At 35.3% G+C, this 26880-nt stretch overlaps 1 protein-coding gene across 4 annotated transcripts in view; it reads right to left on the bottom strand.

The window, feature by feature from the left end:
* LOC127159930 (NACHT, LRR and PYD domains-containing protein 12) overlaps positions 1–26880 on the bottom strand; it is an 83308-nt gene that overhangs the window by 32585 nt on the left and 23843 nt on the right. For 3 of the 4 annotated variants that reach the window (XM_051102619.1, XM_051102616.1, XM_051102618.1), the window contains exons 2-3: positions 22239–22471; positions 12053–14026 (exon numbers count right to left, since the gene is read on the bottom strand). In XM_051102619.1, the coding sequence (XP_050958576.1) occupies positions 12053–14026; positions 22239–22420 (2156 nt within the window). In that variant the 5' untranslated portion in view covers positions 22421–22471. Of the gene's footprint in view, positions 1–12052; positions 14027–22238; positions 22472–23786; positions 23804–26880 lie in introns of those variants that run through there. The other variant, XM_051102617.1, reaches the window with a different exon arrangement.

Consider the following 26880-nt stretch of genomic DNA (forward strand, 5'->3'; position numbering starts at 1 on the left):
AAAACTCACCCATGACTCCCAGCATGCAGCTGTTGAATGTCACCATTGTTGAGATTAATATGCTGATTCTTGATGTCTGTGTGTGTTTAAGTAACACTGGAGATCTTGAAGTAATAATAGTAACAGTTCATGCGACTACTGTAGATATCATGAAACCAAAAGGTAAACCACAGAACAATATCAGCAAATCATGCCACTGGATGATGATTTGTTAAATGTTCTTGGTTAATTGTTATTGAAGGTGTACATCAATAATAATTAACTAAAAACATTTAATAAAACTCTTTTTGTTGTTTGTTTGTTGCTATAACAAATGTGCTTTACAAACACAAATACAGCAACCAAAGAAAAAAAAAAACTAAACTAAGAAAGTCAAGGGTCCAGAGCCCAACTAAAGTAAACCTTGTTCACCATGATGGTGAGGTCAAATGAAAAGTTTTTTTAATAAAACATCTAAACCTCTGTTTAATTGTTCTCAAATAATATTAGTGGATATATTACAGAAATCAAGTCAATCTGTAATGGTGTTTGTGAAGTTGTTTAATCAGAGATTTGATGTCTTTATTTATTTAAGTTCATTTTATCTTTGGCTGTGGCTGATTCTTGTGTTTCTCTTTCCTTCTGTGATTCTGCTTGTAAACAGCAGGTGTTCATCATTATTGGTCAATCGTGACATAATGATCTCCTTAACTCCAACACTGTGTCAATGCTACTTGAACACTCTGTAGTGTGGAAACACATGAACACTGAGCAGGGTTTGTTTAACACTGGGAAATATTACGTCAACTTTACCTGTTTCATTTACGTAAGACTGATGCATTTGAATCACATTAAGTTTACTTGATTTGTTTAAATTAAAACTATGTAATCTAAATGCATGGAAAAGATGTACGTAATTGAATTACGTTAAGGGCTGAAATATTTTTTTGAGTGTATGGTCTCTGATCTCTTGTCAGGTGTTCTCCAAACACTTTTTTTTTCACATTTATTTCATAATGAGATTTTTCCCCACTTTCAATTGTTTTACTTCAGTGAAAGGTTAGAATTTTGTGATTTTTTTTGAATGAACCCAGCCAACACATCCATGTGGGGCCCATAAGGGTTGCAACTGGGCCGATATCTGGGGCCCACACGGGCTAACCAACTGGGAACCAGCTAATTTTGTCCTCAGTTTCCATGGTGGCCCTCCATGGGTTAGCCCAGATGGGCACCATATACACAGCAAAACACCTGATGTTAATAAGCAGAATCACCAAAGGAGAAAACCAAAATTTTTAAACAACCATTATAGTGGTCAGTGTTTGCATTAGTTGGGCTCTTGACCCTTAAATCTTTAATACTAGATTTTGTTTGGCTGCTTTATTTGAGTTGAAACAGCCAGACAAGCCAAGAGCTCAAGTCACCAGGTGATTTATGTTTTAACATATTCATTGTTTGACGTAAATCACCTAAAGTCTAATCTCTAAGTTAGTTTTTTTTTTTTTTGCTTATTGTAATAGCCTTGACAATCCACAGAAGATCTACCACTTCCTATACATTTTGGAAAGATTTTTTTTTTACAACCGGTTTTAAAAAGAAATATTTCACCTAGGCACACATAGACATCAAAAACCAGCCCATGAATCTCAACAATGGTGACAAACGGCATATTCAGATAAACAGATCAACTCTGAACTCTCATAATTTATTCATGCCGCAATGCATGATGGGAGTCATGGATGAGTTCTGATTGGCTACAACACGCTTTTTGATGGTCACCGTTGTTGTGATTCTCACACTGATTCTTCATGTCTGTGTGTCTAAATTAAGATAAACTTTTTTTCATCATCTGTCTGATTATGGCAAAACTGATTGATCTGTTGTTCACAGTTATTTTTTTTAATCTGTAAGGAAATTCTATGTTAAATACTCAAGTCACTATATGATGATTAAGTCAAGCACAGTCAATGCCATCTTATTGACTTTTGCTCTTTGCTTGTCTGGCTGTTATAACTCAGTAATTGCAGCCAAACAAGACCTAATATTGAGATTTAAGGGTCAAGAGCCCAACTAATGCAAACACTGACCACTATAATGGTTGTTTAAAAATTTTGGTTTTCTCCTTTGGTGATTCTGCTTATTAACATCAGGTGTTTTGCTGTGTATATGGTGCCCATCTGGGCTAACCCATGGAGGGCCACCATGGAAACTGAGGACAAAATTAGCTGGTTCCCAGTTGGTTAGCCCGTGTGGGCCCCAGATATCGGCCCAGTTGCAACCCTTATGGGCCCCACATGGATGTGTTGGCTGGGAAAGATCAAAAGAATAAACAATGCACTTTTATTTTTACAGCTGCCTTAGCTCATATTTACCAAGGGTGCCAATATTAGTGGAGGGCACTGTAGATTTGCAGAAATTTCACTCATAACAATATACAGGAATACAAATAATTGTGGCCAATGTGTATTAGAGAAAATATATGTATTTTCATAATGTGTTTTTCTCAAAAAGTTTTTTTGTTAAAGATCAGAAGGATAAACAATACAGATTTATTTTCCTAATCCTTGTTAATAATATTTTTAGGGTGCCAATATAATTCTGACCATGATACCCAGTCCCAACCCGTTTTCTCTCTCTCTCTCTAAAACAGCTGCTTTATGAATGATAATAATAATAATAATAACAATAATAATGTTGCAAAACTGACAACAACAGCTGATTACATTAATTTATGCAAGAATTCATTACAAAGAGATTCCTAGACATTCCTTTTTTTAATTATTTGACACCTGATGTCTGCAGTTTACTTTGCTTGCTTAAAAAAAAAGTATTCTGTTGTTCAGCATTTTTATTTGTTTTATTATTATTATTATTATTACTATTATTATTATTATTATTATTATTATTGCAGTCTTTTTTCTAGTCTAGTCTAGTCTAATCTAGTTTATTTTAGTTCCGGACTCCATAGTCCAGTGGGGTGTTTCATAAAACAAGTTTGGTAACACTTTAGATTACAGCCCGCAAAAAAATTGAAGGTATAAGGGAACAATACGCAACGTTTGGGGAATAAGGAGGTAATAACCTGCTACATTTTAAAGCAATACTGTAATTATTCTATAACTAAAGTGCACCTATTCTGAAATTACAAGGTATGTATGACACACAGACCGAAATTTTCATAACTTACAGTTGAACGTACGTGTAGGTAAACAGAAACAATGTGCAATGTTTGGGGGATAAGGAGGTAAGGACTTGGAAAATTAAAAGTATTTATACTGTTAATATTTCATAAGTAGGGTGTAACTATTCTAAAATTACGTGTTATGCATGACCCACTATCCCAGCCAACACATCCATGTGGGGCCCATAAGGGTTGCAACTGGGCCGATATCTGGGGCCCACACGGGCTAACCAACTGGGAACCAGCTAATTTTGTCCTCAGTTTCCATGGTGGCCCTCCATGGGTTAGCCCAGATGGGCACCATATACACAGCAAAACACCTGATGTTAATAAGCAGAATCACCAAAGGAGAAAACCAAAATTTTTAAACAACCATTATAGTGGTCAGTGTTTGCATTAGTTGGGCTCTTGACCCTTAAATCTCAATATTAGGTCTTGTTTGGCTGCAATTACTGAGTTATAACAGCCAGACAAGCAAAGAGCAAAAGTCAATAAGATGGCATTGACTGTGCTTGCCTAGGTGAAATATTTTCTTTTAAAACCGGTTGTAAAAAAAAAAATCTTTCCAAAATGTATAGGAAGTGGTAGATCTTCTGTGGATTGTCAAGGCTATTACAATAAGCAAAAAAAAAAAAAAACTTACTTAGAGATTAGACTTTAGGTGATTTACATCAAACAATGAATATGTTAAAACATAAATCACCTGGTGACTTGAGCTCTTGGCTTGTCTGGCTGTTTCAACTCAAATACAGCAGCCAAACAAAATCTAGTATTAAAGATTTAAGGGTCAAGAGCCCAACTAATGCAAACACTGACCACTATAATGGTTGTTTAAAAATTTTGGTTTTCTCCTTTGGTGATTCTGCTTATTAACATCAGGTGTTTTGCTGTGTATATGGTGCCCATCTGGGCTAACCCATGGAGGGCCACCATGGAAACTGAGGACAAAATTAGCTGGTTCCCAGTTGGTTAGCCCGTGTGGGCCCCAGATATCGGCCCAGTTGCAACCCTTATGGGCCCCACATGGATGTGTTGGCTGGGATGTTAGGAAACAACAGTATGATCTTGAACAAGTTGCCTTATTACACAAAAAATATGATGCAGCATATTATTACTTTACGTACTGGGTACTTATTATATTATTACAACATACATCTTACATGACATTAATACAGATAGCTAAAAGTATGGGAAAATGAGATGCACATCTTCATTCCGTGATGTTGGAAAGGTCAAGCGTGACGTAGGCGGACGTGCACTCAGTGTTTACAAAGCCAACATGCAAAAAAACTCAAATGCCCTTTAACAACAAGGTAAAGCAACGACGTTGGACGATTTAAAGTTAGAGGAGAAAATGTGATGGAGTTTTTAACCAAACTACAAAAACTAATCGTACATGACCTTTCCAACAGGATTACGTAATGTGTGGACAAGCGCATGCGCATCGCAGAACTAGAGGAAGCTGAGCATTTGTGGTTAAAAAGTGGTTAAAAGGTGTATAAACATTTTTTTTTTTTTAAAGAAAGTGATCGATCGTTTTGTTAGATAAGACCCATATTCCTTGGCTGGGATCGTTTAAAGCCCTTTGAAGCTTCATTAAAACTGCATTTTTAACCTTCAATCTGCGGACCACCACTGAAGTCCACTATATGGAGATGAATCTTAAAATGTTTTCCTTAAACAACTTAATTTCTTTGCGACTGATGAAAGAAAGACATGAACACCTTGAATGAAGACGGGGTGAGTTTAAATTCAGGTACGCCTAACTCTGTAAAAATGCAAAATGTGCAACAGGGCTGAAGAGGTATTTACCACATTTTTTGCAGAACAACCATGGCTGTTTTGTGGCACCCATCGTTTAACTATAGTAACATTTTTTATTTTTTTTTTTAACTACGGTATAAACATGTTTAATTTTCATAAGGTATAGGGTATACCCTATAATGTGATTCAAATAGGGGTTAAGGTAAGATTGAGCCAATCTGGGGTGCATTTCCCAAAAGCATCGTTAGCCAACTATGGTCGCAAATTCCGTCGTTACCAACATAGTTCAACGATTCTGTGTTTCCCGAAACCATAGTTCAAACGAACATTCGCAAACAGCGTCACAAATTTATGTGGTTGGAACTACAGCTCTTGACCTGTGGTTAGAAGTTCTTTGTTAGTAAGATATATAGGTTCGATAAATTATGCTCTTGGGTGCAGTAAGAAAGCTAACATGCAGTGTAATCTATATCTTCCATTCTATCTAAATATAAATGCATTTTAATCTATGTATTTTTGCTCGTCCTCTGTAAGCGCCGTTTTTTGAATAGTCCGCATGGGAACCGCGTAGTATGACGTAAGAGGGAACCTGCGATGAATCAAACATCAAATGAAGCAAAATGACAGGGAACAAAAAATATTAAATTAGTCATCAGATGCCATGTTCAATATAGCTGCATTTTAGAGATTTCTAATAAGTTAAATAGCATAAGTTATTACTCGGTGACGTCATTGACAACGGCCCTTCGTTGTTAAACTAATGTGGTTGTGACTAGCTAGTTAGTTTCCACAACAATGCTTCGTACTATGGCGGTTAATGAGTGAGTTACGTTGTTGTATGGGAAACGCACCTCAGAGTGGAGATGAGTGACACCTACTGACACAGAATCCTCACAGAAGTCTTTATTTTTATGTTTGGTTAAATATAAGCTTTGTGCAACACTTCGTTACATTATGCAAAATGTATTAACTTTTTTTTTTGTCTTTTTCTCTGATTGTGATCACAGCTGAAAATTGCATCAGAGGGGGACGACTTTTCTGCTCCCTCATATATTGCAGGGACAACTTTGCAAGTATATGCAAAAGATCTCCAGAATTTGTTGACTCCTGCCCACAGCTGAAAGGAATAATTGACAGCATGCATATTAAACATAAATTTAGAACATAATTTGTTGTTTGTTTGTTTGTTTTTACTGTTTGTACTGGTTGTTTTTTTCTGCATTCTGTTCTTAGAAAAGTTCTGTTAAAATTTTGTTAAATAATAAAAATATATTTTTTGTTAACTTAAGGTCTTTGAACCATTGCATTTGACTGTGCAATACAGTTCATTGTTAATAACTTTCATTGTTTTTAACATTGTTAAAAACATATCTATTGCAGCATAACTAAAATTGTTTACTGTTACACTTACACAGTAACTACAGGTAACAAGAGGGTAACAAGAGATCACTTTAAATTACAACCCGCTGATGTTACACTTACACAGCAACTACATATAACAAGAGTGTATGTTTGCACAGTAGTTGTGTATTATGATGTTATATTTGTTATATTCTGGGAGCAGCTGGAAACAGGTAATCCATAGTTTTTCACTGTATTGCACCTCGATGGCACAATGCTGCTCACATGACTCACTGCTGAGATGACCATATGCAACACTCTTTCATCAGGTAAATTTTCATATGGAAATTTCTAAACCAAATCATATCAGAAATCCATTACATAATTTTCCCATACTTTCATCTACACTGTAAGAAATAAAAAACACAATTTGTTGAGTCAGCTTAAAATAATTTGTTACCCTGATGCCTTAAAATTTTAAGTTCAGTCAACTAAAATAAGTTTATTCAACTTGAAATGTTAAGTTGTACTAAGTAACAACTTAGATATTTGTGTTTGCTAAACTTAATAGATGTGTAAGTAACCCAGCTGCCTTAAAATTTTATGTTGATTCAACTCAAATATCTAAGTTGCCACTTAGTATAATTTAACATTTCAAGTTGAATAAACTTTTTTTTGAGTTGGCTGAACTTCAAATTTTAAGGCAGCCAGGTTACTAATATTTTAAGTTGATTCAGCAAATTGTTTTTTACAGTGTATCTGTATCAGTGTCATGTAAGATATATGTTGTAATAATACAATTACAAGTACCCAGTACATAATGTAAAAATATACTTTTTTGTATATACTTTTTTGCATCATATTTTTTGTGCTATTACAATAAGGCAACTTGTTCTAAATCATACTGTTGTTTCCTAACATAGCAGGTCATGCATACCACATCATCTTTTTTCCAGGTCATTACCCCTATATCCCCCAAACATTGCACATTGTTTCTGTTTATCTACACATACGTTCAACTGTAAGTTATGAAAATTTCGGTCTGTGTGTCATACATACCACATAATTTCAGAATAGGTGCCCTTTAGTTATAAAATACTTACAGTATAAATGCTTTATAATTTAGCTGGTTATTACCCCGTTATTCCCCAAACGTTGCGTATTGTTCCCTTATACCGGCAAGTAGGTACTGTGGAGGTAATCTATAGTTACAAATAGGTACACTGTAAATTCAGTTTAAATACGCGGTACATTACAGGCTGTGATCTAAAGTTTACCAAATGAGCCAGACTTATTTTAGTTATTCTGACTTATTATCATTTTGATTTGGATCAAAATAAGTCAGACTAACTGAAATAAACCAGGCTTATTTGGTAAACTTGTTTTATGAAACACCCCCAAGGAGTTAGTAATCTGGACATAATCTATATTTCAGAAAGCCATTTTTAAACCTTGATTTAATATTCTAGATTAAGCCTACTCCTGTTAATTTCACATTTAACTAATTGTTAAGTAATTACTTTTTTATTATATTAAATTCCTAAAGTGTCATATTCAGTGTCATATACAATTTCATATACAGGGGTTGGACAGTGAAACTGAAACACCTGGGTTTAGACCACAATTAGTATGGTGTTTGGCCTCCTTTTGCAGCCAATACAGCATTATTTCATCTTGGGAATGACAAATACAAGTCCTGCACAGTAGCCAGAAGGATTTTGAGCCATTCCTTTCACAAAACAGTGGCCAGGTCACTATGTGATGTTGGTGTATGAAAACATTTCCTGACTCGCTCCTCCAAAACACCCCAAAGTGGCTCAATAATATTCAGATCTGGTGACTGTGCAGGCCATGGGAGATGTTTAACTTTACTTTCATGTTCATCAAATCACTCTTGTCACCAGTCTTGCTGTGTGTATTGGTGCATTATCATCCTAATACACGGCACCACCTTCAGGGTACAATGTTTGAGCTATTGGGTGCACATAGTCAACCTTCACACTCTGCTCTTATTGGTGGAATGTGCGATCAGTAAAGACTGGCCACCAGGCTGCATAAATATAGCCATGAAACCTCCAACACTATATTGGCCAGTGTTTCAGTTTCATTGTCCAACCCCTGTATATATATATATATATATATATATATATATATATAATTTTTTTATATTTTTTTTTTTACAGGAATACATTGGATTTTGCGGGTCCGTTGACCTTTTCACCATTTTGTCTGATTGCAAGTGGCGATAACAATATAGTGTTGTTTGTTTGTTTGTTTATTATTTTTAACAAATGTACTGTTATTGTAATAACCTTACTTTTTACCAAAAAAAGACAGGAAAATAATAATAATAATAATAATAATAATAATTATAATAATAATAATAATAATAATAAACCTTTACAAATATACAGTTTTTTTTTTTGACCACATCCACCTTTGATCTCAAAGGTGTTGATCCAGTCTGAGAAATGAAAACTGTCCATCTTGACTGCATTGTTTTTACTCAGGACTTTGTATTGCCCATCGGGAATTGATTGGATTGTTGTGGTTTGCTGATTGCTTCAATCATTTCATGAGTGACTTGAAATGTTTGCTGGGGCAGAAGGATTAGATAAATATTATTACTGAAATATCTAAAACAGTTTAAACACTCTTTTTTTTCGCAGTATTGATAAACCTATACCAGATTTGCTTTCTCTCTCTTTTCTCTCCAACACTAGGTGTGTTACTGGTGTGTTATAACGTTATTGATGATAATTGTAATATTTAAAAAAAATGAAATAACGTTATCTTGTTGATATTTCAAAATATAAAGTACACAGCACTAATATCTCGCAAGTAATTTGTTTCATTCACTCTAAATGTGAGTGGGCACCCTGGCAAAGAAAGTCCACAAGCGAGACTAATAAAACCAATGACTTTCCAGGAAATCTTATGTACAAAGGCATTTATCTATCAGTTGGTGTAGCTCAATAAAATGCTGATGGAAATGTTTGAATGAAACGTGAAAACAATTAATACACCATTGCAACAGTTTATGTTTTATCTGTGTTCATCTCCATCCCCTGTATTTTTCTAAGGATTTATAATGCAATGCTAATCAACAGCTTTTCCCTGTATAGAAAACTGTATAAAAAAAGCACATGTGACCAACCTCATATATTGTTGTACTTTGATGCTGTACTGGAAGAAAAAAAAAAAAAAAACTTTTTGATGCTTTAATTCAATTGAAACATTTGTTTTGTGAAATGACTCACTGTTTTGAATCTTTTGAAACCCCACAATCTGGTGACGCCTGCTAGTCAAAACCATGTAAATGCAACAAAAACTCATGTATAAATACAGCTTTTACAAACCCAATGCAAATGTTTTACTGAAAGTACAATATATTAAATGCAATTAAAGTCTGTACAATGTGTTCTTCTATTATTTTGAAGGACTGTTTTATGAAGGGCTTGTTTAATTATAATTATATATATAAATGAAAAAAAAAAATGTATATGTCTCTAGATATTGCGATACATTGTTATCATGGATTTTTTTCCATGCACACCACAGTGTAATGAGACAAGTGTGGGACCCCATGGGGCCACACCAGATCCACCACCCTAAGGACGGCCCTGCTTTTTTTTATCATAAGGTCAGAAATGTATTATTTTACATTATTGTATACTGTAAGAAAAGGTATGTCAATTGCCATTGCATTATAGCATTACATTGCATTATATATATATATATATATATATATATATAGATATAGATATAGATATAGATATAGATATAGATATATAGATATAGATATAGATATATTTTATAGATATTTGACTTAATTCTTGTGAAAATACCCAAGATGGCTTTAAGAACACAGAAAACCATAAACTGTAGTTGTGTTAGGGCTGCACGATTATGACAAAATCATTATTGTGGATTATTACCTTGAAATTGTAATTGTGATTAATTACGATTATCAAAAATTACATTGAATGCATTAAACATGGATTTGCATGCGGTTGGCGTTCTGTATTAAAGCTTTAATCATGATAAAACCGTATATTAAAAGCTAGCGTAAGCAATAGCTTAATAACAACGTATCTAAAAGTATGAGACAACAACAAACAAAACATAGGCCTACCATTAAGAGCTGTGCTTAAGTTCTGCACGGTCCTCTTCACTAGTATCCTCTGTGTCTCATTCGGTCTCAAACTGATAAGCAATATAGACAAGAAGGGTGTTCCTGCACAACCGGAGGCTGCAGTTTCAGGACCGCATTTCTAGGACTCTGTAGTTTTTTTTGTATTACTTTATTTTATTTATTTATTGTATATATGTATGTATTAGCGTCTCATATTTAATAGCGCTTTCTATTCAATTATGTATATTATTATTTTTTTAAAGGAATACCCAGATAGCACACGTATGTCTGCAAGATGTCTGTTAAAGATCACTTGATCTGGAAAGCATCTGCTCTGTACAAACATTTGACAGACGTCTGTAAGATGTCAGTTTTACATACATTCTAAATCACACACATCTTAAAGACATCTAATAGACGTTTATTTGACATCTGATAGTAAAGGTCCTATAGACGTATTGCAGATGAGCAAACACTCTAAAAAATACATCTTCTTTGCGAGACTTCAGTTCATTAACCACGGCACTGCGATTCACGTTTGATGTGTGACACACATAAAGTGCAGTAAATGGTAAAACAATTGCACTAAAAAATAGTGTGTTTATTTGTACATTAATAAATGTAAGATCATTTGAATATAAATGCTAGTTTATAACATTCAGCAGAACAATGAACTGTTTTACACAGCTAAACAGAATAAATGGAGATTGCTGACACCGTCTTGAACACAAGTCTACACCCGCTCTTACATTAAAAATAAAATGGAAAGATAATAAAATAAATAGTTTTTGTTTTATGCTTGAATCAGGTCTCCTCTAGATGGCGCTGTTACAAAAAAATAGGTGTCCTAGAAATGCAGTCCTGAAACTGCAGCCTCTGGTTGTGTAGGAACCTACAATTGATATTGACGACGGCATTGTTTACAATACAACCGGAGCATGTGCCGCTGATGAGGGGTGGGACGTTTAGACCACTGATCTATATATAATGTTCTCTATTATAGATCAGTGGTTTAGACGTGTACTAGAGGTGGTTTAGCCAATCACAACACACTCGGCCAGCTAACCAATCAGAGCCCACTGTGAACTGCTGAGGGAGGGACTTCACAGAAACAGGAAGTTGTGTGTTTATTGTCGTAATGTTTGATCAGTTAAAGCATTTCTATCTTCTTTTTATTCAGCTACAGCGATCGCTAGATGCCTTTGTCCATATTAAGGATTTCTTGGAATGTCTATGAAACAGACAGAATCTTAAAAAATATATAAATAATACATTTTTGACCAGGAAGGGATAATGTTTATGATTAAAGATCACGAGGTCACATGAATAAAAATAAATAATTATATTAATGGTATGAAGGGATTATTTATTTACAATTTAATGGTGAATAAGAATATTGAGTCAATCAAAACAGGAGCATACTGTAGCTATTTTAACCTGTCAAAACGAAACCAATGAACAATGAACAAAGGCATATCACCAAAGATACATCACAGCTGATGTGCCAATAATAGTGCACATCCCTAGTTTTTAATGTTTTCTTAAAAGACATCATTTATATGTTATGCTTATGAACACAAGACCAAATAATACTCTTCATCTACATCAACCATTAAAATGTAACAAATGTATGTTCATATTTTCACACTTACAGAGCTTTTCTGCAGTTCCTCACAGCAGGTAACAGTCTCCATCGACCCTCTCGTGGGTAAATGTTGTACTTGTTAAGGTCAAGCTCATCCAGCACCTCCTCTGACATCAGTATCATGTTTGCCAAAGTTGAGCATTGTGTAAGAGAAAGACTTTTACTTTTTGTTTTAGAGTTTAAAAATGTCTGCATTTCTTTAACAACAGAGTTATCCTTCATCTCAATCAAGCAGTGTGACAGATTTAGCCATCTGTCAGGACTGACATCATTTTTTTTATCTTTTTTGAGGGTGTAGATTATATTCTTGATGATCTCTGGGTTGGTCTCTGTGTGTATCAGTACATCCTGTAAGAGTCTCTGATTAGACTCCAGTGAGATGCCATGAAGAAATCGAAGGAAAAGATCCAAGTGTCCATTTTTACTGCTCAAGGCTTTAGTCATTGCTCCCTTCAGAAACTCATCCAGAGGAACATTTTCACACTGGATTCTGGACTTTCTAGTCAGGAACATGTTCAAAACCTCACTGTTCTTGTGTAAATAGCAGTAAAACACATACAGTGCTGCAAAAAACTCCTGAAAGCTCAGATGTACAAAGCTGTAAACCTTCCTGTGATAAATCACAGATTCTTCTCTAAAGATCTCAGTGCAAATCCCAGAATACACTGAGGTGTCAGTGACGTCTATGCCGCTCTCTCTCAGGTCCTCCTCATAAAAGATTACATTGCCCTTCATCAGCTGATTGAAAGCTACTTCAGCAAGTTTCACAATCACTTCTCTGTTGGACTGCAGGGGTTTCTCTGGATCTGTCTCTTCATATTTCTGGCTCTTCATATTTGTTTGAATGATGAGGAAGTGGATGTACACTTCAGTCAGAGTTTGAGGGATTTCTGCACTGAGATCTTGTTTCAGGAGGTTTTGAAGCACAGTGGCTGAGATCCAGCAGAAGACGGGTATGTGACACATGATGTGGAGGCTTCTTGCTCTTCTGATGTGTGAGATGATTCTGCTGGCTTGATGCTCATCACTGATTCTCTTCCTGAAATATTCCTCCTTCTGAGGGTCATTGAATCCCTGAATTTCTGTCACACGGTTGATGTATTTAGAGGGGATCTGATTGGCTGCTGCTGGTCTAGTGGTGATCCAGATGAGAGCAGAGGGAAGCAGATCTCCTCTCATGAGGTTTGACATCAAAACACTCACTGATGAAATCTTAGACACATCAGAAACTTTCTGACTGTCTGAAAACATCAGTGAAATTCTGTTTTCATCCAGACCATCAAAGATGAACATAACTTTACATATGTCATAAATCTTTGAGTCCAGATCTTGAAGTTCAGGATGAAAGTCAAGCAGAAGTCTGTGAAGACTGTACTGATGATCTTTAATCAAATTTAGCTCTCGAAATGGAAGCACAAACATGAAATCTACATCCCGATTGACTTCTCCTTCAGCCCAGTCCAGAATGAACTTCTGCACAGAGACGGTTTTTCCAATTCCAGCGATGCCTTTAGTAAGAACAGTCTTTATTTTTTCTTTCTTCTCTCTTCTCTTCTCTCTCCCCTTCTCTTTTATCTTCTCTCTTGTCTTCTCCTCATATTCTTGTTCAGGTAAAGGATTAAAGATGTCATTGCAGTTAATAGGAGTGTCTTGGAGGGTCTTGTGTCTTTTCTCCATCTGTAGCACCTCATGTTCTTCATTCACTCCTTCACTTTCTCCCTCTATGATGTACAGCTGTGTGTAAATCCTGTTCAGGAGGGTTTGATTCTCTTGTAGTTTGATTTCCTCAAATAAGCTCTCATACTTGCTCTTCATGCTGGTTTTGTGCTGGTCTTTGACTCTCTGCAGATCATCATGCACTGGTTGGTGAAAATCAAACTGCAGATCTGCTTCTGTGTCATGATGACTGATGTGACAGTGACAGTATGAGGACTTGCATTTCTGACAGGACACACATCTGATCTGGTCATCTCTCCCACCACTGAAAAGACATTAAGATGAACACACAGACATAAACAAACAGAAAATATATTAATCAAAATAGAGAAAATATTTAAATGTCTCTTTACATGTCTAACTTAACCAAAAAAAATACTGTTCATTTGACAAACTGTAATTATTAGCATTCTATATGTTGTGCCAATTTAATTCCCAACATTGCAAATTAAGTTAGTTCTGTTCTACAACCAGCATTGTTTATTACACACTGTAGACCAGAGATCCTCAATTACTTTTCACAGAGAGTCAGTTTTACACACCATCATGGTCTATGTGCATAAACAACACAAAACTAAACTGTTCAATCCAAAAAAAGAAATCTATTTTTCAGTGTTTACTCTTTTTCACACTCCTATCACACTGTGTAACATCCAGTGTAGAGAGTGGCTGGTTTTTTGTTGATTGTGTGCAGTGTAGACATGGTGCAAATTTTTTAGTGGTTTTCATGCTAACAACAAGCTTACAGTGACAACATACTGACATAGTGACTTCAGCGCGGGACCACAGGACAAACATTCATCTTTCACAGCCCCACATAGCACTTGACGTCTGGCCCAGCTCTGGGCAAGCAGTTACACTCGGCCCAAGTGCAGCAAAGAATTACGGCCCTTGAGTTGCCCGGATCTGGACTACAGACATGAGCCACACATGAGCCATAACTGGCCCAAATCTCAGCCAAATAGTCAGAGATGGCACCAAGTCATTCCTTTCGAGTCACAAGCAAGTCTCAAGTCAAATCCCAAGTCCTCAAAGAGTTAAAGTTAATGAGATAATTAAGTCACTAATTTAATGATGATTGTGCATTAGTGATAAACACCTGCTGTTACTGGGAATTACAGAGGATCAGATGTTGATGTTTTAGTGGTTAACATGATGCCACCATCATGGAGATCAGTGTGTGCTTTAGTTGTGCTCTTGACCCTTGATCTCCTGCATTTGATTTCTCTTTCTTAACAGTGAGATCAGAGCAGCAAAGTGAGCAATCACTAGCTGTTTTAATATGACAGTGTAGTTATCATGAACTTGTTTTACCATATCCAAAATATTTTTTTTCTCTTGTATATTTAGATTTCGCAGCATGCAAGTAGAATGTTTTTTTTTTTTTTTTATAACTGCTACAGTGAAAGAATTTAAAATGTGTAATGCATATTCAAATTTGAACATCTGCAATATTTAAACACACACACAGACATCAAGAACCAGCATATGAATCCAAACAATGGTGACAATCAACAAAACGCTTCATGCTGCAATGCATGCTGGGTATACAACATAGGATAAACTCCCCTCATGTACTGCAGTATGACTAATTATTATCACCATTGTTGAGGATCGTATGCTAAATGTTCATGTCTAAAAACCTGAGCCAATACACTTCTTTCTTTTCATATTGAAACATTGTAGTGTTTTTTTTTTTTGTTTTTTTTTTGTGCAAAAGCTGAATGTCTGTCAAGTAAATCAAATAGAAATACCAATTCATGACATTCATCCAAATTAGTTATAAGTAGAGAGCATAAAATAATCTGCTATTGCAAGCTTTTGATACAGCAACACTGAAAAATGTTTGCCGTAAAACAATATTACAAATGCTTAAAAGCAAATTACATTTAATTAATTAATTAATTAATTAAACTAAAGCACACTGTGACCACAATTATGGTGGCATTGTGTTCTTTCTTTGTTTCTTTTAATTCTCAGTAAGAGATTCTGCAGACATAAAATAAAGTCAGTCTGGTTAGTAATGAGTGAAGCTAGTGATGCTGTCTGTGGAGTTGTTTAATCAGATCTTGAGAGATTTAATGTTGTGTGTTTTTTTTTTTTTTTTTTTTGTTTTGTTTTGTTTTGTTCTTTCAGTTGAATTTATCCAAGGCTGTGTCTGATCTCAGTTGTATTTCTTGTGTTTGTCTTTTCTTCAGTGATGCTGCTTGTTGACAGCAGATGTTCATCACTAATGCACAATCATCACTTAATTAGTCACTTAATTATCTCATTAACTTTAACTCTTTGAGGACTTGGGATTTGACTCGAGACTTGCTTGTGACTCGAAAGGAATGACTTGGTCCCATCTCTGACCTCCTGGCTGAAAAACTGTGCTAATTAGCAAATCCAGGTGATTGGAACAAAATACTAGGGAGGACGTTTACTCATGGAACCTGGATTTGACACCTCTGGGTGGATGTAGACTTCAGACTGAACCCCCACTATACATTAATGATGCATAGCAAGGATATTGATAGCAGATAATGCCCTGCATATTTAAAGTATGAATGTCATAACATCCAAAATAAAAAAAGAGAGAAGCTCAATTAAGAAAAAAAAAAAAAAAAAAAAAAATCTACTTAATAAAAGCGTTGCTGATTCTTTCTTTAAAATTTGTGTAAAGGCAATTCAGAGAATCTAATTTCTAAATTGTTTCTATTGTTGCAAAGTCAAACTGTGTAGTAGTAAATTAGACTATTCAACAGATTTTCACAAGTTTTGTGTTCAGCAGGGGTGCAAATTTGTATATATCTAATATCAAATATCGAATATCGAATAATTCTTAAATCAAATCCTTTTTTTTTTTTTTTTTTTTTTTTCCAGAAAATCATCTTCGTTATTTTTAGTTTTCAATTTCAAATAAAATTATTTTGCTTATCCCATTGGCAGATTATTTTGCTTGTTTTAAGGAAAAACTCAATTTTGACTTTTTTTAGTTTTTCCTGAAAACAAGACAACAATTTTTACTTGTCTAGAAAATTGTTAAGATGTTACATGAACTTAGTCAGGGCAAATAAACCGCTGCAAATCTTCATTTCAGCACTCAAATTTTTGAAGCAGCTGATGGGCTAAATGTGAGGTGTTGAAACAGGCTGTTACAGGCTGACACTTAGCTATAGCTTAGCACTGCCTTCAGCTGATGATACTAGTATTACTGTACATTAAACTTAATGCTAAAATTAATGTAGCGCTACCATAACTTACAATCTTCATAGCTATCGACAGCAGCCTCACACAAAACAAAACAACCCCCCATGATGTCGCCATAATACAACAACAGCATTTTTTAAATTTTTGTGTCAATTATGGCAAAAAAAAAAAGAAAAAAGAAAAGAAAAAATAACATAAAAATGCTGCTGTTCATTTTGAAACCAGCCATAAATTAAAGTATCATTTTATGAAGTTAATGTTTAAATAAGGTAGCTCCACACTTTGCTCATTGGCAGCAGTGACATCAAATGACGCGATCTGTCCCGAGTTCACAGGTCAGATGTCCAAATTCAAGCGGCATTACAGACATTATTTCCAAGTAGGAGGTGGGAAAAAAATCTAAATTTCGAGCTGTCTGGAATACAGCATTAAACATCAGGCTATTTATACACAGAGGTGCTAACAAGATAACAAGACAACAATACACATCTGGGGAAACAATCAAGGGAATCATTCAAACAACAGGACCACAAATCAACTACAAATGGCACTAGAGATGGAAAGTAGCACACAGGTGGAAAAGTCCACACACACAAGACAAGTAACAAACAGGGATCATGACATTGTTAAGCTCCTCTCCTCTTGACTGCATCATTTTTCATCCACAGCAACAAACTTTCTACATACTACTTATAGAGTTACTCTAATGCATGTTTTCTTCTCTACTTTGAAAATAAATAAATCAAAGAGTGATATGTAGATCGGTCTCATCCTTATCTCTTTGACCTTATATGTACACAGTAAAATCCCCAGAGTAAAATCAACTCTATTCAGAGAACATTTGGTCCCTCTCTAAATAGACTTAAATTAACACTGAAGCAGAGTTAAAGTTAATGAGATAATTAAGTGATTGATTAAAAGGTGATTGAGCATTTTTGATGAACACCTGCTGTTAACAAGCAGAATCACTGAAGAAAAGAGAAACACAAGAACTACAACTGATTTCAGCCACATACTAAATCAACTGAAATAAAATTTGTCATTAAATATCTCAAGATCTCAGCAAATGATGATTAAACAGCTCCACAAACAGCATCACCAGCTCATTATTAACCAGACAGACTTTATTTTTGATACACGTTTTCAGAAGCTCTTACATTTATCATGAGCTGGTTTGAACCAGAGATGGGACCAAGTCATTCATTTCAAGTCACAAGCAAGTCTCGAGTCAAATCCCAAGTCCTCAAAGAGTTAAAGTTAATGAGATAATTAAGTGACTAATTAAGTGATGATTGTGCATTAGTGATGAACACCTGCTGTTGCTGAGAATTACAGAGGATCAGATGTTGATGTTTTAGTGGTTAAAATGATGCCACCATCATGGAGATCAGTGTGTGCTTTAGTTGTGCTCTTGACCCTTGGCCTGCTATGTTACATCTCTTTTTTATAACAATACATGTGTTGTTGTGAATCAGTGAGATCAGAGCAGCAAAGTGAGCAGTCACTAGCTGTTTAAATATGACAGTGTAATCATTGTGAACTGCATCAGAAGTATTTTTTTTTTCTTGCTTATATGTTTAGGTTTTGCAGCATAGAAGTAGAATGTATTTTTTCTAACAGCTCCAGGGGAATATGTTTTCAATCTGTAATGCATATACAAATCTGAATATCTGCACTATTTAGACACACACAGACATCAAGAACCAGCATATGAATCTCGACAATGGTGACAATCAACAAACCACTTCATGTTGCAATGCATGCTGGGTATACAACATAGGATAAACTCTCCTTATGTACTGCAGTATGAATAATTATTAGCACCACTGTTGAGGATCATATGCTAAATGTTCATGTCTAAAAACCTGAGCCAACATTCTTCTTTCTTTTCATATTGAAATGCTATAGGATTTTTTTTTTTTTTTTTTTTTTTTTTTGCAGTTCTACAAAAGCTGAACAGCAGTCAAATAAATCAAATAGAGACACCAATTCATGACATTCATCCAAATTAGTTATAAATAGAGAGTGTAAGGTAATCTGCTACTGCAAGCTTTTGATTCAGTAACGCACAAATGTTTGCTGTAAAACAACATTGCAATTGCTTAGAAGCAAATTACATTAAATTACTCAAAGGGTCAAGAGACAAAGTAAAGCTCACTTTGACCACAATTATGGTGGCATCGTGTTCTCTCTTTCTTTGTTTCTTTTAATTATCAATAAGAGATTCTGCAGACATAAAATAAAGTCAGTCTCAGCTCTTTTTGTTTTGTTTTTTCAGTTGATTTTATCCAAGGCTGTGTCTGATGTCAGTTGTAGTTCTTGTGTTTGTCTTTTCTTCAGTGATGCTGCTTGTTGACAGCAGGTGTTCATCACTAATGCACAATCATCACTTAATTAGTCACTTAATTATCTCATTAACTTTAACTCTTTGAGGACTTGGGATTTGACTCGAGACTTGCTTGTGACTTGAAATGAATGACTTGGTCCCATCTCTGGTTTGAACACATCCGAACTCATTTTTTCCCAATTTATGCATTTAGATTTTGCATAATCAACCCTGTGAAACTACAGCAGGCAAAAAAAAAAAAAAAAACTCCACTCTTGAGGATCGTATGATAAGTGTTCATGTTTAAAAAAAACAGAGCTGATGCCACTCTTTATTTTCAACACTAAAGTATTGTAGTGACGTTTGTTTAATAGAACGTTTTCAGTAATGTCAACCAAAAATCCAAAGAAAAAAAACACTTCATGATTTTCGTACAAATGAACTACAAGCAGAAAATATAGAACACTCTGCTTCTTCAAACATTTAAGTCAGCAACACACAAATATTTGCTATGAAACAATATTGCAACTGCTTACAAGCAAAAGTATTTGAAACTACTGAAAATGGTCAAGAGACCAACTAAAGCAAACCTTGACCACAATTATGGTGGCATCATGTTGTTGTTTTTTTATTATTATTATTATTATTATTATTATTAAACATAATTTAATTAATCATTAACCAATAAACCATTAACTTCTAAACCTCTGTTAATTCTCAATTAGTGCTTCTGTAGACATACATCAAAGTCAATCTGGTTAGTAATGAGTGAAGCTGGTGATGATATTTGTGGAGTTGTTTAATCAGATTTTGAGAGATTTAATGTCTTTTATTTCAGTTGATTTCATCTGTGGCTGATGTCAGTTTTAGTTCTTGTGTTTCTCGTTTCTTCAGTGATTCTGCTTGTTAACAGCAGGTATTTCATCACTAATGCACAATCATCATTTAATCAATCACTTAATTATCTCATTTTAACTCACTTTAACTCTGCTTCAGTGTTAATTTAACTCTATTTAGAGAGCGACCAAATGTTCTCTGAATAGAGCCGATTTTACTCTGGGGATTTTACTGTGTGTATATATATATATATATATATATTTGTTCAAGGGCATTCAAATATCACTTCCAATATCCAATATAAGTGGAGTTAACATGTGGCAAATTTAATTAAATGGGTATGATTATGAAAGGCACATTACTCCCAATAAAAGGTCTAACAGCTAAAAATGCATATCTAAAGAAAGAACTGTTTACCCACCTTATTTCCTGTAAGAGCGGACGTGCCCATTTGTCAATTTTATGTGCTTTATGTGGCTTTCAACCACTAGTCTGCAACACTGCAACACTAAACACCACAATTTTATTCTAATGTAGAGGTCTTCACGAGTTCACTTAGATTCAAGACCCAAGCGGGTTTGGGTCCAAAATATCTACAACCCAGCCAACACATCCATGTGGGGCCCATAAGGGTTGCAACTGGGCCGATATCTGGGGCCCACACGGGCTAACCAACTGGGAACCAGCTAATTTTGTCCTCAGTTTCCATGGTGGCCCTCCATGGGTTAGCCCAGATGGGCACCATATACACAGCAAAACACCTGATGTTAATAAGCAGAATCACCAAAGGAGAAAACCAAAATTTTTAAACAACCATTATAGTGGTCAGTGTTTGCATTAGTTGGGCTCTTGACCCTTAAATCTTTAATACTAGATTTTGTTTGGCTGCTGTATTTGAGTTGAAACAGCCAGACAAGCCAAGAGCTCAAGTCACCAGGTGATTTATGTTTTAACATATTCATTGTTTGATGTAAATCACCTAAAGTCTAATCTCTAAGTAAGTTTTTTTTTTTTTTTTTTTTTTTTGCTTATTGTAATAGCCTTGACAATCCACAGAAGATCTACCACTTCCTATACATTTTGGAAAGATTTTTTTTTTTTTTACAACCGGTTTTAAAAGAAAATATTTCACCTAGGCAAGCACAGTCAATGCCATCTTATTGACTTTTGCTCTTTGCTTGTCTGGCTGTTATAACTCAGTAATTGCAGCCAAACAAGACCTAATATTGAGATTTAAGGGTCAAGAGCCCAACTAATGCAAACACTGACCACTATAATGGTTGTTTAAAAATTTTGGTTTTCTCCTTTGGTGATTCTGCTTATTAACATCAGGTGTTTTGCTGTGTATATGGTGCCCATCTGGGCTAACCCATGGAGGGCCACCATGGAAACTGAGGACAAAATTAGCTGGTTCCCAGTTGGTTAGCCCGTGTGGGCCCCAGATATCGGCCCAGTTGCAACCCTTATGGGCCCCACATGGATGTGTTGGCTGGGAAGTGCCTCGGATACTGGTTGAGTTCGAGACCGGCACCAGGTCTTGGGTAAGACAAGTTTAGAGTGGTTTGTTTTGAGCATCATACTATTAATAACAGCAGACAGACCTGCTCAAATGCCTCTAAACAGATTATATAAGTTTTAAGATTAGCGTCGAATTCATTGTTTTAAATTCAGAAACACATACTGTTCATCAGTTGTTAGCTGCATTACAAAACTTCTAAATGCTTCTGGTGTATGTCAATTTTTAGTTGTTATTCTCGCTCTTCTAAAGAATTCTATTCAGAGCAGAAAAAAAAAAAAAAAAAATCTTTTGGATGTTTGTCAGCAGGCATCCGACAGTTTAACTAATCTTTTATTATTAAGATGAATGTAAAATCACATGACAAAACACAATCTCTGAATCAGCTCTGCCTTGGTTATTTGCATAAACCTGTTACCCTCAGTTGACCATTAAAATCACTTCACTGGGACACAGTACAGACAGATTTAGAGCTTTAGTGGGTGAGCAGCAAGATCATCTTCCTTCTGTTCTTTATACAGTGATTTTAAGTTATGAAATTAATTTAAATGATTTCATATCCAAGTTTCACTACAGCAAATTGTTGAGGAACTAGATGACACTCACACAGCAGGTCCATCACTGAGTCCAGGGGGCTTATCCATGGAGATGTTACTCTTCATAGACACACAGCTGAATCCTGGAGATGCTGCTCTATGAGTGTCTACAGGAGTGTCCTGCTCTTTTTCCTCACACACACTCATTTCACAGGCAGGTTTCTCTTCCTCTCTCTCCTCATAGACACTCATTTTACAGGCTTTTCTGCTTCATTTCCTGCTAGATGAGACTTGATTTCAGGCCTGTATGTGGAGTCAGAGAACATAAATTATACATTAAATTTAAGTGTATTGAATTTTGTACTGAATTTTAGATAGTATTAAATTACTAAATAAAAATTTATCTTAAAATGTTTTTCAGGATTATTAGAAAAACTTTACTAGTTCATATACAACTCTGCAGTCTCTTCACAAGAAATAAATTGTTTTACAACACTGCTATGCATAAAATTATAATATAAGTGAATATGCAAGTTCACTCTTTGCCAAAAGGTGGCAGTGGTAGAACAGCAGAATTATAGCTGCTACATAAAGTACACACTATATTATTACAGGCATTATATGGAGGTAATATAATAGGGAAAGAAAATGCCATTAAAACGTTCCTTGCCAAAATGTGAGTTTACACAGTTTATGATATAATTTACACAAAACATTCCTTATTCATTATCAGTAGATCAAAACTATTAAGATGGCCTAAATGTGGGCTATTTGGTGATTGCTAAATGCATTTTTGTTTTGCGCTTAATTAATTGAAACATAGCCATTTAAAGGGGGCATGAACTGAGAAACCAACCATCCGTTTATCTTTTGACATATAAGAGGTCACTGTACTATAAAACATCCTGTAAGTTTCAGAGCTCAAAACTTTCTCATTAGTCTAAAAACACTTTATATTGAAGCCAGTCTGCCAAAATGACAGGTTGTGGAATGTATAAATCTGTTACGTAACAATGTGGCTAAACGCCGCCTCTACAAAAGAAGATTAACACCTACTACTACATCACTGCCTGTTTAGCTCCGCCCACCGATTCGGGAGAGGTAAACATACAGGTCTGTGCAGAAACCAAATAATAAAGATGACTCCGAAGACAACAAGATGCTGGGCAGTGCCAAGTTGTGGAAAAACTGTTTTTGCATTGCCTTCCTTCTGATCCCAACATTTAGGAAAGAGTGGATGAACTTTATTTTTAATGAAGTTCCAGACCATGTCAGTAAAAACTTGATCATTTGTTCCCCATTATTAATGGGGAAGTGCTGGAGCATTGATAACATCCTGATAGCTCATGTATATAACAGACAGTGTTGGGGAGTAACTAATTACATTTAATGGAATTACGTAATTTTATTACAAAATAAATGTAATTGTAATTAGTTACAGTTACTGAGAAACAATATGTAATTAAATTACAGTTACTTTTGAAAAATGCCAGTGATTACAAAGTGTCATGTCATCCACGCGATCCCTATCCAGAGCACGCGTGAACCTTCACCTAATTAATGATCACGAGCACCTGTGCACCCAATCACCACCACAGTACCTGTGTGCTTTACTCACCGGCTGGTATCATTGCTTGTCACTCTACTTGTGGATGTACACTTCTCAGAGGTTTTGCTTCACATGGATTTTTCTGGAGGATTCTGGTTTTTAAGGATTTGTCAGGAAAGGAAAACAAGCACCTTAAGGAAAGTGACTGAACCGTTTGTGTGGTATGTTCTACTGCTGTCGGTATACCCACCTGTGTAGTCTTAAACAGCTGTGGTTTACCTGCTCAAAGGATTTTGCTACTTACCTGTGTTTTCATCACCCCTTTTTCTGTACTCCTGTGTGAATAAACTGGTTAAACGTTATCCCTGTCTCTGCTCCTCTGTACAAGCGTGACAGGATACCAGCCCTAACAAAGGAGGCTTTTAGAACCACCGATTTGAGTTCAATATGACTGGAGTCATTGCTAAGTGGCAGTGGGCTGAGGATCGGCTGCTCAATCTACACTGTAAAAAAATTGCACTGTAAAATAACGGTAATCTACTGGCACCTGTGGTTGCCAGCATTATACTGTTATTTTATAGCTCTCTACCGTTAATTTACAGCTCTTCATTTTTACAGTATGTTACCGTTATTATACCATGTGGTAAATAATTTTATTTTGGAAACCGATTGCTTCAAACCATTTGAGTTTTTAAAAAACTATTGTTTATATGGTGTTAGTACAGTGAACTTATTTAATTTGAGTCCACTAAGAAGAAATATTTCTTAATATAAACCCGCAAACACTTAAAGTGTAATAAAGAAGCAATTGACTTTTATTCAAATCTTTACAGATTGTCATTAACTAACAAAAGCACAAATTTGCATAATAAAGTGCTTAGTAAAGAGACTGTCATTATATCAGCAATTCCCCAATTACTGTCTTTAAATAAAGCAGCAAAACATAAGTGCTTGTGGCTCATCATTGCCTGAAGCACAAGCTCTACTCTCCAGCACAATGGTGACCCACAAAACTAAATTAAACTAACAGATCTCTCTTGTACAAAAACACATCAGTTAGGCACAATTAAATATTTACTCTCCTTACCAGTTAATGACTTGCATAATTGTTTTTCTATGAACATTCACTAATATTTTAGTGAAAATAACTTGATTTGCTTGGTAAATCTGACTGTTGTGTTTTACAGTATATTACTGTTTTTTTCTTGAATTAACGGTAATCTACTGGCAGCTCTGGTTGCCAGCATGTTACTGTTTTTCTACAGTGTGTTGCCGTAAATTAATTACAGTTTATTACTGTCAAATTACATTTCATGCTGTTTTTTTTTTTCCATCGTACATCTTTAACCCTTTAAAACCCACAGCAAAATCCTCAGTTTTAAATGAACACTTATAATGTGTCAACACTACAGAGTGTTTGAGTAATACTGAATTAGTGCTGAAGTTAATGAGATAATTATATGATTGATCATGTTCTGATTGAGCATTAGTGATGAACACCAGCTGTTAACAAACAAAATGGCTGAAGAAAAACACAAAAACAACTGACTTCAGCCACAGCCTTAGATGACATCAACTGAAATAAAAAAAGAAGACATTAAATCTCTCAAGATCTGATTAAACTCCTAAAACAGCATTACCAGCTTTACTTATTATTTCATTGAATGTTGATGTTAGATTTCAAAAAAAAAAAAAAAACTGTGCATCCAGTTATGAAAGCACCCCTTGTTAAAAAAAAAAAAAAAAAAAAAAAAAAACTTTGGTATAGTTTGGATACACACATCAAGAATCACCGTATGAATCTCAACAAATGGTGAGAACAAGTCATGGGTGAGGTTTTGTAGTGTGCTGATACCCAGCATGCATTGCAGCATGAAGCTTTCGATTGTCACCATTGTTGAGATTCATGTGCTGATTCTTCATGTCTCCATTTGAGTATTAATGCTACAGTAGTTCTAAATTTTGTCTATTGAACTCTTATTTTCTGGTTGCCACATTACTAAAAAATCTCATACTGTAACACAAGTGCTGAAAAAAAAAAACAACAACAAACAAATGTACACTCAAAATTAGACACTTATAGAGTCTAGCAAAACTCAAAAGCAGTTCAGTAGATTAAATTCATGCTAAACTAGAAATAGCTAACATCAACTGACCAGCATTGCTGTAACTAATGCATCATAAAAAAAAAATATCTATGTTCAAATATCAAGAGTCAGGAGCCGAATTAAATCAAAGCAAACACTGATCTCCACAATGGTATCGTCAAACAAAACAATGCAACACCATCATCTAAACATCTGTTCATTCTCAATAAGATCCTCTATAGACATCTGACAGAAATAAAGTCAGTCTGGTTAGAAATGCGTGAAGTTGGTAAAGCTGTGTGTTGAGTTGTTTAAATTTTCAGTTGATTTCATCTAAGGCTGTGGCTGAAGTCAGTTATATAGTTCTTGTGTTTGTCTTGTTTCTCTTTCAATCAGTGATTCTGCTCATTAACAGCAGCTGTTCATCAGTGTCTGAAGTCACTCATTAGTTTTCATTATCTCTGTAAGGTGGACTATATTAGTAAACTCATGTAGGGAATAGTGAATGAGGGTGTAGAGTTTGATTTTAAACAGTCTCTGAGTGTCGATTTTGAACGCTGTTAATTCACGATACATAGCAGCAGGCTACTTTTTCGAAAATGACAAATAATACCCAGAATGCACTGTTTTAATGGAAACATTTGGCCGTTTTTTTACAGCGATTTTTAACAGTGAACGTTAGGGTGGTCGCCGCCTGGAGAAGTACGCGGCGGAATTCATCGAGCTATCCCATCAGGTGGGCTGGCCCGACGCCTCGTTATGTGCGGTTTTTCAGATGGGACTGGACGAGAACACTATTCGCTGCAGTTTTCCCATATGTGATTTCTCTTTAATTGAATTAATCAACCTCATACTATATTTGAATGACTCTAACATTGAAATCGAAGAGGAAAGAAAGAATGAATTCCAGTCTCGTCCTGTCCCTTCTGAATCTCACGTCACCTTGTCAGCTCACCTGATGCCGAGATCCTTCACATGCTGGACCACTAACCTGGGGACAAAGCTGGCGGACCCAGCAATTACTTCAGTCCAATCGGGGCTGAAATCCGCTAGTCGTCCTTTGAAATCCGCCCACG

Source organism: Labeo rohita, unplaced genomic scaffold, assembly GCF_022985175.1.
Source record: "Labeo rohita strain BAU-BD-2019 unplaced genomic scaffold, IGBB_LRoh.1.0 scaffold_265, whole genome shotgun sequence".
NCBI classification, from domain to species: Eukaryota; Metazoa; Chordata; class Actinopteri; order Cypriniformes; family Cyprinidae; genus Labeo; species Labeo rohita.